Below are 14,437 nucleotides of genomic sequence, written 5' to 3' on the forward strand. Positions count from 1 at the left end.
CAAATCTTAAAATTGAAACATAGCCAACTGACAGTTGGAAAATACTAATGAACGCCAGGAAACGGAAAAAAAACTGCCTTGTTTTTCTTCATAGTTTTTTAGGCTAAAAAAGATATATGCTCTGAAAGCTCTTTCAACTTCAAGAATAATCTATGGTTGGTGCATTTTGATAAAATTACCCCATTTTAAGAAAACAGTGATTATATAAAGTTTTTTCTCCACTCCAAAATCTATAAAGCAAATTCCACTTTCGAACTAGAAATTGATCACGTTTTTTCTCGCCATTTCACATTTGAAATTGAATAAAGCTATTTTTGTCAATTTTAGCAGATGAATTTCATTTGAACTCAAAAGTGCATTTATACCTCAGTCCATTCATAAATGCATTAACATGTATGATTATGAATGAACCTCTGTAGTAATTAAAGCATTTTTAGACTTTTTCCTGAAAAAAATACAAAGAATCATCAAGACCTATATAAGACTTCACTGCGCTCATTACTCTTAACATTAAAAAAATAGGATTACTCTTAACAATTAAGGCATTATTAGAAAACAATTAACTATAAAATCTATTTAAATCGAAGACCTATCTTCGCCTGAATTCTGTCTGCTGTTTCAATCTTTTTTAAATCACGGATTTTAATTAATTAAACTTTCAAAAAGCTAATATTGCAACCATGTAGTTTGTTGAAGTGATAAAACAGCACTTTATTGCGTTGAAAAGCAGCTATTCCAATCTAGAATAGCTACATCAAACTAGTTCCATTATCCAATTTATCAGTCTAACAGAAATACGATGAAAGAGATGAATGAACTCCAGAAATAGAAATTCCAAATACTAATTAATTAACCAATTCGGAAGTCTCCTGCGAAGAGCCCTGCTTTGTAAAATCAACATGCCCTTTTTCGATAATTTCTGATAAGAATTCTCAGTTTGAAATTGAAACAGATGCCCCACTGGGACTCGAACACTCGCTCTCTGTGTCAGGAGACGCAAATCCCTCCTCGGTAGAATATAAAATATTGATCACTTCTGTTATCGGCAAAGCGTTTCCGAACGGCTGATCTTGGCATAGAATCTCGATGTCTCGCAACTTCCCGAAATAGAAGTCTCGCTCTTTCTCCAAAAAGGTTATTGTCTCTTTTAGGTTCTTCACCTGGTGGTCTGCGTCGGTAGTTCCAGTTTCAGGTTGCACGTTTTCTGATTCTGGAACATTCAGCGTGGCTGGCGTCTTAGATTGGGGTCGTTTAGCCTGCACGCTGGACTTCGGCTTTGTTATTCGACTGCTGAAACAAAAAACAAGCTTGTCACTCAATGAAATTTGAAAAAAAAACGACACGTATTTTTACAGTATTTTTTTAAATTAATGACAATGATATTTTAGACGACCAGTGGATGTGAATTGAATTTTATAAACAAGCCTACAAAAAAAACTGAATCAATAACTTACACGATTGATTTAACTTCCATAATTTGAATTAGCAAAAAAGATCAATTTATTTCCAGTTGCTGGAAATGAAGGAAATCAGCATAACATAAGCAAAGTATTTTGAAAAAGTAGTTGCTTTTTGAAGGTATATAGTAAAACAAAATCCACCTGCCTAATTAATTGATTATTCTACTTTGATTTCCTTGTGCACAGAGCTACTTCAAATTACAGAGCAACGGTCGTCATTCAATCCAACGAGATTGAAAGAAAAAACATATAAAATAACGATATTGGGTTGCAGAAAAATATAAATTTAGAGCAAGCGGATGTTCAACAAACCGCCGTGCCTACCAATCGCCATTACTTTCAGCCGAAATTACACAAGAATTCCGTAACAATATATTGTTGGATTTAAAAAATCATTTTTCAGCTTGTTTTAATGGTAATCTTATTTTCGGCTTGATGCCCTACCAACGTAAAACAGCTCCGAGCTCGAAATAAAACTACAACCTTAGGATTCTCAGAGGAATTTGTAAATTTTACCTAGACAAAAAATGATTTTTGCAATTAAATCAAAACAAATGACCATACATAGCCACACAGTTGAAAAGTGTCACTCAGCAAAAGAGAAATAGTTGCTGAACACATTTTGAATAGATTCTTCTTCAATTTTCGAGATGACGTTCAAGCTCTTGGAATTTCAATATTCTTCTACACACGACCCTTTTTCGATAAAATTGGCCCATTTTAAGAAAATTGGTTCAAAAAGAACAAATTGGATTCTGCTGACAAATCTAATTAGTACATTCTTTTTTCTAGAAGTCGTTCACGTTTTTTCGCGCCTTTTTCTCTTCATAAGTGGAGAGCGTTATTTGCTTTCCTTTTAGCAAATGAATTTGAAGTAAACTTAGTAAACATTACCAACTGACAGTTGGAAAACAGTTATGAACGCAAGGAAATAGAAAAAAAACCTGACTTGTTTTGAAGAAAAATATATGGCCCTAAATATCTTTTCATTTCAAGAAAAAATTATGGTTGACAATTTTTTGATAAAATTAACCCAACTTGAGAAAACTGGATCAATAGGTAAATATATCATTCAGCTGAGAAATTTGAAGTTAAAAAGAAAACATTTTCAAAAAAAAAGCAGCAATACCTATATAAGATTACTCATCGAAGGACATTCATCGACTCTTAAACGTATACCCATTTGCGAAATTTTTTTTTCATAATTTTGTTAAAATGTCCGGTTGCTATTAAAAATTGCATGCTGGCTAGAATGTCTTAAAAAAACACTGGTTCAACCTTTAATGGGATGTGTTGAGGGGAGGGCGTGAAAACAAGCCGGATTTTGTGAATTCGGATGGGAATTTTCACAAGTATACTCCATTAATATACTCTTTTTAGCAACAAACTTCAGTGTTGAATCAATTTTTTTTAAAATCATGCAAAAGACGACCCCTTCAGGCAGTTTGTCGAGGGTTTTAAAACAGAAAACATTGCTTTGTTTGCTCTCATACAGAAAACATTGCTTTGTTTGTTCTCTCCTCAAAAATAGTAACAAAGGATTTGTTATTTTGCGGTGGTATTTCAAGGTATTTCGGAAATGAGATCCGTCGATCCAAAAAGTTGACTTCTCGTCATAGGACAAAAATTTGTATTTTCATAGATAATCAATCTGGGCGCTAATCCAGTACTACCGGATGAGCAATAACTGCAGAAATTCCGGAATAAACGCCACATACTTTCCATAAAATTACGAAAAATGACTTAATGACTTAAGACACTCGCTAATATTTATCAACAATTTAAGTTGTTAGCCGATTCATTGATCTTTGGCGGAAACTAACTTTCACCTCATTTCTCCGTTTTCAAATTGCGATTTCTGTTCTGTTAAGTTCATTTTTATATTTTGCTTTAATTTGGTTACGTCAGTTTAGACACCCCCCCCCCCAAAAAAACAAAACAACAACACCCCATCAATTATTTTTTTTCATTGGATTGCATATGGCCTGTTGTGGTGCTATGGTACATTTAAATGCGGTGATTTGCATCATATAAACCAAAGTGAAAATTAATTACCTACGGAACAGCCAAAATATTAAATTTACGCGGAAAATATGCAAAAAAAAGCAAAATTTCGCTTGGCAAACACTAGCAAGAGCATCACAAAAAGCAGCTTTATAAAAAGCAAAAAGAAACAAGCCTTAAATTAGTAAAAATTAATCAACGTCTCAGTTTCGGTCTGCGACCTAGAGATTATGAGTCTCAGGCACTAACCTCTCAGCCACGGACGCTTAATTCATCACAAACACAAATGAAGCAGAGAACAGATGCTCTTAAATTTCTAATCCTACAGAACGTGATCACTTTTAAGGAACACTTCTATTTTCGAGTTAGGTTAGAAAAAAAAGAGAGAAGTTCATACTAATACACTTTGCTCGGAAGCTCGCTAGCGTAAACATCGTTAATAGATAGTCGGAAATGTCATTGATCTCAAGAAAATCTGACAAAACTACTAAGTTTTCCGACCTTTTTCAACTTAAAAATTTCAACAAAAAAAATGCATCACAGTAAATCAAGCTCCTTGAATTTCAAGGACCTTTGACAATTGACTTCTCAGCCTTTGAAAAAATACCAGTAAACAGAACAAAAATACGATTGGGTTTTTGAAATTTTTCAATTTTCGAGATTCAAGGAAAAAATACATGGCCCTAAAACTGGGCAAAGCTGATAGAGTGGTTATTGATAAGTAAAAAAATTTGATACAAAAATGGTCAAAATTCAAACATTTGACTTTTCCGAGGGTTACAGCTTTTCATTTAAAAAATTTGGGCTTTGCCGCTTATGAACGGGAGCTTCTCAGAACCGTCCTGACAATTTAAAAGGACTAACAGATAAAGGAGGATAGTTTTAAAGAACAGTAAAAAAAACGCGGTCGAACAATCAAAAAATTGATTTTCCGAGGGCCTAACCTTTTGCGGAAAAAAAATTTGGTGGAGCCGCTTATGCCATGAAGCTTCCACAACCCGTTCTATACATTGAACCCAAAACCTCAGATTTGGGAGGAAAATTTTCAAGAAAAGTAAAAAAAAAATTCGAAAATCGAATAAAAAAATGAAAAACCTGACTTTTCCGAGGGCCTTACTTTTGGTGGAAAAAAATTGGTGGAGCCGCTTATCCCATGGAGCTTCCCACAACCAGCTCTATACGTTGAAACCAAAATCTCCGATTTGGGAGGGTATTTATAAAGAAAAGTATAAAATTCAAAAAGCGGTCAAAAAATCATGATTTGGCGTTTCCGAGGGTCATAAGTTTCCGAGGGTCAAAGAAATTGGGCAAAGCTGATAGGGTGGTTTTATTGAGAAAAGTCAAAACATTTGATACAAAAACGGTCAAAACTCAAATCTTTGACTTTTCCGAGGGCTACAACTTTTCAGGTAAAAATTTTGGGCATAGCCATGCAGGGGGGCTTCTCAGAATCCGTCCTGACAATTTAAATAAAAATAACAGACAAGGGGGGTAGTTTTCAGGAAAAAAGAAAAATTTTCAAACGCGGTCAAACAACTGATTTTTAGAGGGCCTAATTTTTTGCGTAAAAAGAAATTGGCTGGAGCCGCTTAGGCCATGAAGCTTCCCACAACCCGTTCTATACATTGAAGCCAAAACCTCAGATTTGGGAGGGTAGTTTAGAAAAGTAAAAAAAAATTCGAAAAGCGAACAAAAAAAAACAAAACATTGACTTTTCCGAGGGCCTAACTTTTTGTGGAAAAAAATGGTAGAGCCGCTAATCCCATGCAACTTTCCACAACCAGTTCTAAACAGTGAACCCAAAATCTCAGATTTGAGAGGGTAGTTATTAAAAAAAGTAAAAAAATTCAAAAAGCGGTCAAAAAACCATGATTGGAGTTTCCGACGGCCATGATTTTTTTAGTTAAAAAAATGGGCAAAGCTGATAGGGTGGTTGAGAAAAAAAAAATTTGATACAAAAACGGTCAAAACTCAAAAATAACAGATAAGGCGGAAGTTTTTAAGAGAAGTAAAAAAATTCAAACGCGGTCAAACAATTGATTTTCCGAGGGCCTAACTATTTGCTGGAAAAAAATGGTGGAGCGGCTTAGGCCATGAAGATTCCCACAACCCGTTCTATACATTGATCCCAAAACCGCAGATTTGGGAGGGTAAATTTAAGAATAACAAAAAAAAATCAAAAAGCGAACGAAAAAAATCAAAAAATTGACTTTTCCGAGGGCCTAACTTTTTGTGGAAAAAAAATTGGTGGAGCCGCTTATCCCATGGACTTTCCACAACCAGTTCTTTACATTGAAACCAAAATCTCAGATTTGGGAGGAAAGTTTTCAAGAAAAAAAACTCAAAAAGTGGTCAACAAATATAAAAAAACTGACTTTTCCGAGTGCCTTACTTTTGGTGGAAAATAAATTGGTGGAGCCGCCTTTGCCATTGAGCTTTCCACAACCCGTTTTATAAATTGAACCCAAAATCTCAGATTCGGGAGGGTAGTTTTTCGAAGGCTGTAGAAAGAGAGGTATCAGGTGCGCATTCAGGGGGTGGCGGGCACCCCCGCCCCCTACGGGATTCGACCCCCTAACCAATCAAAGGGTATTATTTTATGAAATTCATTTCGGCCGACCAACCCTTAAATTTCTTTCAAAGGCATCTTACCTTCGGCTCCAATATAAACTAATTATGAACGGGAGCGCGCGCCGAAATTTTTAGGTCAATTTTCAAAGAAGAGTCCAAAAATGATATTTCTTACCTACTTTTTCAACAAAATTTTCTCAACTCAAAACAGAAGCCCATATAATGTTCTGGGAGCGCTCGGAGAATCAATTTGGTCGACTAAATTTTCGAAAATTTATGAAAAATCGCCCCCACCCCCTCGAGAAACGAGTAAATCCTAGATACTGGGAGGTATGGTAAAAGAAAAGAAAAGAGACTAGAAGAATGTGCTGGCACACAGGAAAATGGTGCCCATTCATTGTCTTTTCAACCCTCATTTAGTACAACTCCAGTACAGCTTATCACTGCAGAATTAAAAACAAAACTTACGAAGACACTTTTGGCTTCACGGCTGCACTCTCCGACAACTGCAGTTCAATTCCTCTTTTCCGCCTCTCCTCCACTGGGTCGAAATCAGGGTGGGGATGGGGTCGTCCTTTGGAAATATTGGCCATGTAGAATTTGTGGAACCACTGGGCGAACTCGACGTTGTCGCCAGGCTTCTTCGCGATTAGACGTCCGATCGGAATCTCCTTGAAGATACAAGCGTTTCTCAGCAGAAGTGAAGAACTTATACACATTTCAAAACCAAAAATTACTACTTTATATTTCAATGGTGTTGTAGAAATTGAGTATTTTATTTTCTATTAAACATTGTATTTCGATTGCAAGCGAAATTAATTTTTCTTCTTCTAATGATAGGAAAATTCAGTTCCTGAAAATGAAAATACCCGTTTCAAAATGAAAATAAGGCCGCCGGAAATAGCTTAAATAATGAAAAAATTGAATTGTTCCATTGGAAATCCCGCAAAATTTAACTTAACTTGGACCTAAAATGGAGTTACAAATGCAACACTCCACATATGAGCGGACTTAAGGGGAAAGTTTAGAGGAACTTTTCTGAACTATTCTCGACACACACCAATTTTTTGTAGACTAACAACAAAACCTTTCTGAACGCGCCTTCTAAAACATTTGAAAAACACATTTGAAAGAAGCGCACGTCAGAAAAAAAATCAGAGTTTAATCAGAGTTTCCAATCTAATCGATGGCGCCATTTTTGGCACGTTTTTTTCAAAATTCGCCGGCGGTACACATAAGTTTTTGCAAAAAAAAACAGGGTTATTTAGCGCTCTAGGGGAGCTCCGAAAATCAATGTAGTCGACTTACAAACCTGTCTACCTCTCTGCATTTGCCTTACATACCATTGATACTTTTGGTAGCAACAGAGAAATAATTACCTTATTATTTAGTTTGAAGGTTTCAAGCGTCAATAAAAATATGAACCGTTCAACTCTTTTTCCCCGTTCAGTGATAAAAGAATGTCCCAAAAAATATATTTCAATCAAAAATCAAACGCGTACTAACTTTATTTAAATCAGTGGTTCAACACAGAATTTGAGCGGAGAAACTGTTTTTGAGTATTAAATAAACTCGTACGAACTGTCATGCTCAATGGCGTCTTGCTGGGCAGAGGCTTAACCGATTTGTTATCCAAAAGGACTCGTAAATTTGTTTGGCTTAGCAAAAATATTTAAATTTGAGTCACGCGACCGCAGTGGGGACATTATCAGATTACCAAATTCTAATGGAGATCCAAGATTGATAAATCTGAATTTAACAGTCCCAAAATTCTGCTTGCTTGCGGTTTTCAAACCAAAACTTAAAGTGAATTCGTTTAATGATTTAGAAAGGCTAATTTGGAACAAAAAAAACTCTAAAATAAACATTCTTGAGAGACAGAACTATTAAGCAAAGCGACAACGATATTTTGAAAACTTCTCAATAAACAAAAAGGAAGCAGTTCTAAGAAAACTATTTTTTGATTTAAAAAATGCTACAGCTGCTAATACAATAGGCAACAACTTAAAAAGAAATTTTTCAAACAAGAACTCGAATTCAGATAAAAATAGCTAAATAAAAACATTGCCAACATGCGGTTGCAAAAGTGCCAAACAAAAAATCACGCTAAAGCTCATTGAGTTTCAAGAAACTTTTAAGATTGAACTTTTTTATTCCACAGGGAATTCTGAAAATTGAAGCGTTGAACTTTTGAAAATTGAGGCATTGAATTAAAGTGACTCACGTTTTTTCACGCTCATTCGTAACAATGCAGAGCGTAATTTGCCTTCCTTTTAGCGAGTCGATTCAAACGATAAATTGATAAACGAATAAACTAAAATCGGAAATGGTTTAATTACAACCAACAATAAAAATAGCCAACAAACAGACAGTTAGAAAAGAACCAATGAACGCAAGAAACAAAAAAAAACTGACTTGTTTTTTGAAAAAATTCAACCTTAGAAGTTCAAAGAAAAAAATAAATGCCCTAGAAGCTCTTTCAATTTTACGAACAATTTAGGGCTGGCATTTATCGATAAAATTAAACAAATTTGAGAGAACTGGATCAGTAAGTATTTTTTTATTCCGCTGGGAAATCTGAAAATTAAAATCCATTTTTGAAACTGGAAATCGATCACTTTTTTCGTGTCCTTTACACTTGCGCTGTTCGATAGTGGCTTTTGCCCTGGATTTTAACAGAGGAAATGAACTGGTAAAATCCAAACTCAACCCTCGAAAAATCAAATTTGACCGTGAACAAATTTTCAAGACTTTTTCCGGAAAAAAGACATCCGAACAACAATTCATCTCGACCTACATAAGAGTGAGAACAACGTTCAATGACTCGTAAGAATCAGCTTCGAATAAAACGGGAATGTAAAATGCATACATGCTAATATTTGACTGCTCGCTGACAAAGTACAGATAGAGATGACCACCAATTTTAGTTAGCCTGTGAACAAGGTTATTTCAGGAAAACAGTTTCAGGTAAACCTTGCTTACCACGGGGTAATAAAATCTTAGAAAGAGAAACTCAAGTAACTAAAGCGAATACATAATAACTACTTGAAAGAGTAACTCAAGTAGTTATTATGTATTCGCTTTACTGATCTGGTGAATTACATCTATACAGGTCAATAGAACGCTTCCGAAAAAAAAACATTATAGCGTAGGAAAATAGCGAGTTTTGAAGTACTGATCTTCAGTTAATGCTTCCAGCGTAATTCCAATGTTAAGACAGAATAAAAAATATATTTGCTTTATTTAACACAGGTGAAGCTTCGCTTCGCGAAGATTAGCGAGAACACGACAAAAAGCAGCTCTTTAAAGTGCAATTAGAAACAGTAGAAATAAACCTTGAATTAGCAAAAATTCGGTTACGTCTGAGATTCGATTCCGCGACCTAGAGCTAAGAGTCTCTCACTAGTCAAAAAAGCAGAAAACAGATGCTTTGCAATTTCTAATGGTACAGTTAAATTCCAAATAAGTGAATAGTTTTAATGAACACTTTCATTTGCGAGTTAGGTCAGAAAAAAAAGGTTCGTAATAATACACTTAGCTAATGGCTAGTGAAATAATTAATTTCCGTATCAAAAATCGTCCAAATTTTTTTCAGCTAACAGCATAAACATAGCCGACAGACAATTGGAAAAGAGTAATGAATGCAAGTAAACCGAAAAAAAAACACTGACTTTGTTGAAAAAATCTCAACTTTCGAACTTCAAAGAAAAAAATAGATACCATTTAACCTCTTTGAATAACCCAACTTGAGAAAACTGTATCAATAGGCAAAACTTTTTATACCACTGGATAATCTATAAATTAAATTCCACTTTCAAAGCTACAAGTCCTTCACGTTTTTTTATACCATTTCAACGTTCCTCTTAGGAGAGGGCTATTTATGTAACTTTCAGCAGATGAATTTCAATTGAACTCAGAAAGTACATATATAAGTAAAAGCATTCATAAATGCATTAATATGTATGAATGCACATATGTAGTTATTAGAGCAATTTAAGACTTTTTCCTGAATAAAAAATCAAAAAGACCTATATAAGAGTCTTCTTTATGTTCATTATTCTTAAATTTCAAAATGAATAAATGATCTTAGCCAGCAGTTGCATAGCAAAGGTAGAAGTAACTATTTAAAAATATGTTCAACAAACAATCAACTCTCAAGTTCAATGAATCCATTAAAACATAGCCAACTGAAAATTGGAAGAGTAATGAACGCAAGGAAACTGAAATTAGAACCGACTAGTTTTTTCATAAATTTTCAACTATTGAGTTTCGAAGAAACAAATAGATGACCTTAAAACTCCTTGAAATTGTAGAACAACTTATGATGGACACTTATACGTTAACATTAACCCAAATTGAGAAAACTGGATCAATCGGTAATTTCGCTAGGAAATCTGATTGTTAATTTCGATTTTCGAAATTAGAAGTCATTCATGTTTTTTGCTACCTTTACAATTTTACTGGTTCGATAGTGGAGTGTGTCTTCCTTTCACAATAGAGATGCACTGAACTTAAAAAAATCACTAGTCAAACCGCGAAAAAATCGCAATTGAGCCAGAACAAATTTCCTGAAAAAAAACAGCAAGACCTATATAAGAGTACTCACTACGTTCATTACTCTTAAACAACACCAGTAACAAGTGAACACAGCAGCGAAAACGTAACAAAAAAACTAACCGAAAAAAAATTGTAACAATTTTTTTTGGCTCAAATAACAAAAACCCAAGCCTTTTTCACACTAAATTTTCATATACTCGACTTGCAAGAAATTCAGTTATATACAGTTTGAATACATGCAAAACCGAAACCAATTTTAAGAGAAAAAAAAAGATCTAGTACCCTATTCTGAAGCAGTGCAAGTGAAACAAGGCTTATTCACTTATACCTAAAATAAGACACAATTCACTTGGTTCAACTAAAATTCAAATCGGGATCTCTTAAACTACCCCTATTTTGCAATATGGGGACGGGAACAGATTCGTTACTCGGTACAAAATTTACGCATGTTTAACCGTTGAATAAATTCTTTAAAGGGGGTGACAGACCGTTACTAGGTACCATAGGGGGAGATAATTAAAGATATCCAAATATTTTAAAACAAAATTAAAGTGCGTGCTACCTTGTCTATGCCTACAGTTTTCAGTCCGCCTTGGAGAGCCCGCCAATTTGTGATGAGGTCTGTCTCTGCCTTGGAGTTGAAGCGCATCTTCTTCCACAGCACTGGCTCTCTGGGGAAGAAGAGCTGGTTCATCAGCAAACAGTAGCACTCACCAGATCCCAGATCTACACCACACAAAAAGGGAAATGTCTATCACGTATAATTGAATAGGTATTAATCATTTACAATTGGAAAAAGGAAAGCTTATATATTCAAAAAATGAGAATAATTTATCCACGAAGTTAATTGATATTAAATTACTCTACCATGAATTGCAATCAAACCATTTAACTTGTTTTTAAAGGTCAAATATATGATGAATATCGAAAGTATTTTCTCGTGAATCAATTTGGCTCAAGTCAAAATTATTACATGTATGATAAATACATATTAATCAGGGGAAACAGCAATATATGCAGGTGAATATTTTGGGACTATCAAAAATTTGTCAAAATGGTCTCGATTATGATTCTTATTACGTGATGATCCAACAGAGAAATCGCAATGATTAGAAGCAGATTTTTTTATTCGAACTACTTTTTTTCAAAAGTTTAACAAAATAACTGATTCTGAAGTTTATCCTTTTCTTCTACAAAGACGAAAATTCTCTTTTTTTCCAAGACATTTTAGGAAGATCATTAAGTTTTATTTGATGATTCTGTGAGTTAAATTGTTAAAATGAGACACCACGTGATAGAAGTTAAACACAACAAAGACATCACAACTTACTTTATCCGCTGAAGATCTAGAATAGAAAGTTGATAAATTTTGCAAGTTTTTATTATAATTTTTTGTTCTTCGGCATTTGAACTTCATCTATCAAGAAACTTGAGGCTCTCTTCTGCAGAATAGCATTGTATGAAAGCCTGGCGCAAAAAAAACACCTTTAGCAAATACTAAATTGTTTTCCGGCACATTGTTAAAAATACTCTCATAGTTTAAACCATACAATTTATTTCCAAGTTATACACTAAGTTCTCGCACCTTATTTTCAAGCCTGAGAGAAGGTCATTAGACCAAATAGTTCGTTTTGTCATTAGACCAAATTGTTCATTTTCAAACATCTTCACCTGACTAATTTCCATTCATCTTCTTTAAAAACAACTGCGTTAAAAAAGGGCGGAGTCGAGCTCTTTCGCCAATCAATTCCTTAGATCTTTACGACTGTCCGTATATTTATAGAGTTGCAGTAAGTTGGAACATACTGAATTATTTGAAAAGAGCAATCGTCCTAAACAGAGAAATTTTACAAGCATAAGCTAGATTTTCAGACAAAACTTGTGTGCCAAGGTCGCCTAAAAAGTCAAATTTGCATGCAACAGTTGCTCAAAATTGGCAGAATGCTTTAGTTAATTCTGTCTGTTTCAATTTTTTGCTACATATTATATCTTACCTTGTATTTTGAACACAGTATCTGTCTGAAGAGTATCGTTCACCCATTGGACCAGCTCGTGTGTGCTCAGTTTAGCAGCAGCGGCAGGTGTCACAATCACATTCACCGCCTGACCCACCGGTGCCTTCTTACTTCCGGCCACTGACGACATGACGAGTCGCATTAAAGCCGACTGCGACTGTGAGTTGGTCGATTCAGATAATGTGTTCTGTTCGTCTTGTTCTCCTTCGCTTAAGTTTGCATCACGCTGTGCTTGCAAGTGAACCCATTTGGACCTGAAAATTGTAACAGAAATGAGAAAAAGTTAGTGAGACAAAAACTAAAATGAATACTAAGATTACAAAGATTGGAAAAAGATAAAAATTTCTCAACAAAAAAAAATACCTTAAATAATTGTAAATGAATGCACTTGAAACTTTTTTCTGAAAAAAAAAACAAAAACAGCAGCCATAATGAGAAACCGAACCTAACTGCAGCGTAAAACAAACAACATGGACGCGCAAAAAAGAGTGGATGTTTGAAGTTCAAATTATTCCAAAATATTTATGTCAGAACTCTTACCTCAAAACCTTGAACGCTGACACCGCCATCACAATAACAACACCGGTTGCCAATTTAAAAATGACCGTCTCGTAATACATTTTAAGCTTTAAATTGCCTTCGGGAGAGCTTAGGTCTTTTATGATAATAATCTTAGGCTAAATCGCCAAATAAAAGCTCTCACCATCCGTCCATTTTAATGGTCTCAATAAAACTAATGTATCTGTGGATTAGCAAAACATTCTGACTTTGACCAACCCACCGAGGAACCATAAACAGACATTATCCCTCTTTTTGCGTCCGTGTACTTTTGCAGATAAAAAACCTTTGAGGTTTCACAAAAATAGTCGCCTGCCTAGGACATAATAGTCTGTGGCAAGTAAATTATAGTTACGATGACACAATTCAAATCAAGTCTGTACCCCACGAAGCAAAAAGCATGCTGCGATGCACACACAAAAAACTAGCAACGCTACTATACTAATTTTAAAAAGCTATCACGCGTGAGAAATAAATGAAATACTACAAATCTAAAAATCATAAAAGACCCATCTAACCCAAAAGCAATGCCATTCTACTATTTAATAAATTATCAACAGAATCAAGTAATCAGAAGTTAATGCAAATCGATCAACCTGTGGAACATCTCAAAATTCTGATTGAAAATGCGAATTGAAGCTACGCTCTGCTAGCTTGCACAGTTTGTTTATTCCAGAACAGGGATGAAAAAATGTCACAACAGACGGATAAATGAGAGGAAAGGAGAATGAATGAAGTTTCAATTTACTTTAAATAAAAACAAATTAGATAAAACAAAGACTGAATAAAATTTGAGACACTTGGTAGATAAAAATCAATTGTTTTTGAGTTAATCAAATCAGGAGGCGGTTTAAATTTCACGAAGGTTATCAAATTTATCGCATGATGCAATTCAAATTTGAAGTCACCTCACTTAACTCGAGGTAAATATTCACCCCTTCCGCCTCGCCATTTAAACTTCCACGTTAGGGGGTATGCATTCAGGAAAATTCTCCAGGGACAAAAAAAAAGAAGAACACGGCTTGAAGGACTTTTCGCAATCCTTTGCGAATAGTTAAGACCTATATGAGACAGACAGTTGATGAGAATACAAATAAGGAGCTTAGCAAAAAACGACGGTAAGTTAAGCAGCAAAATTAGTATAAATGATTTAGTACTTTCTATATCCCAAACCGCCACTAATACTGGTGGCAGTCAAAGGGAAGCAACAAGATACGATTCAGCTTACAACTATTTAGCAGAAAACATTTTTAAGAAGTGGTTATCCGTGAG

General features: G+C 34.7%; 1 protein-coding gene across 2 annotated transcripts; it reads right to left on the bottom strand.

Moving 5' to 3' along the window:
* Window positions 1–590: 590 nt before the first annotated feature.
* LOC134853986 (microtubule-associated protein RP/EB family member 1-like) lies at window positions 591–13,865 on the bottom strand. 2 transcript variants are annotated; one of them, XM_063870028.1, is made up of 6 exons: window positions 13,684–13,865; window positions 13,148–13,244; window positions 12,587–12,861; window positions 11,170–11,318; window positions 6,504–6,706; window positions 591–1,290 (listed from the first exon to the last, which is right to left on the bottom strand). In XM_063870028.1, exons 1-6 carry the CDS (start codon window positions 13,697–13,699, stop codon window positions 933–935), a joined length of 1,098 nt encoding a protein of 365 aa, XP_063726098.1. In that variant the 5' UTR covers window positions 13,700–13,865; the 3' UTR covers window positions 591–932. The 2 variants fall into 2 exon arrangements, with proteins under 2 accessions (XP_063726098.1, XP_063726097.1); XM_063870027.1 differs by having other exon boundaries at window positions 11,155–11,318; window positions 13,684–13,863.
* Window positions 13,866–14,437: the final 572 nt, after the last annotated feature.

Source organism: Symsagittifera roscoffensis, chromosome 9, assembly GCF_963678635.1.
Source record: "Symsagittifera roscoffensis chromosome 9, txSymRosc1.1, whole genome shotgun sequence".
NCBI classification, from domain to species: domain Eukaryota; kingdom Metazoa; phylum Xenacoelomorpha; order Acoela; family Convolutidae; genus Symsagittifera; species Symsagittifera roscoffensis.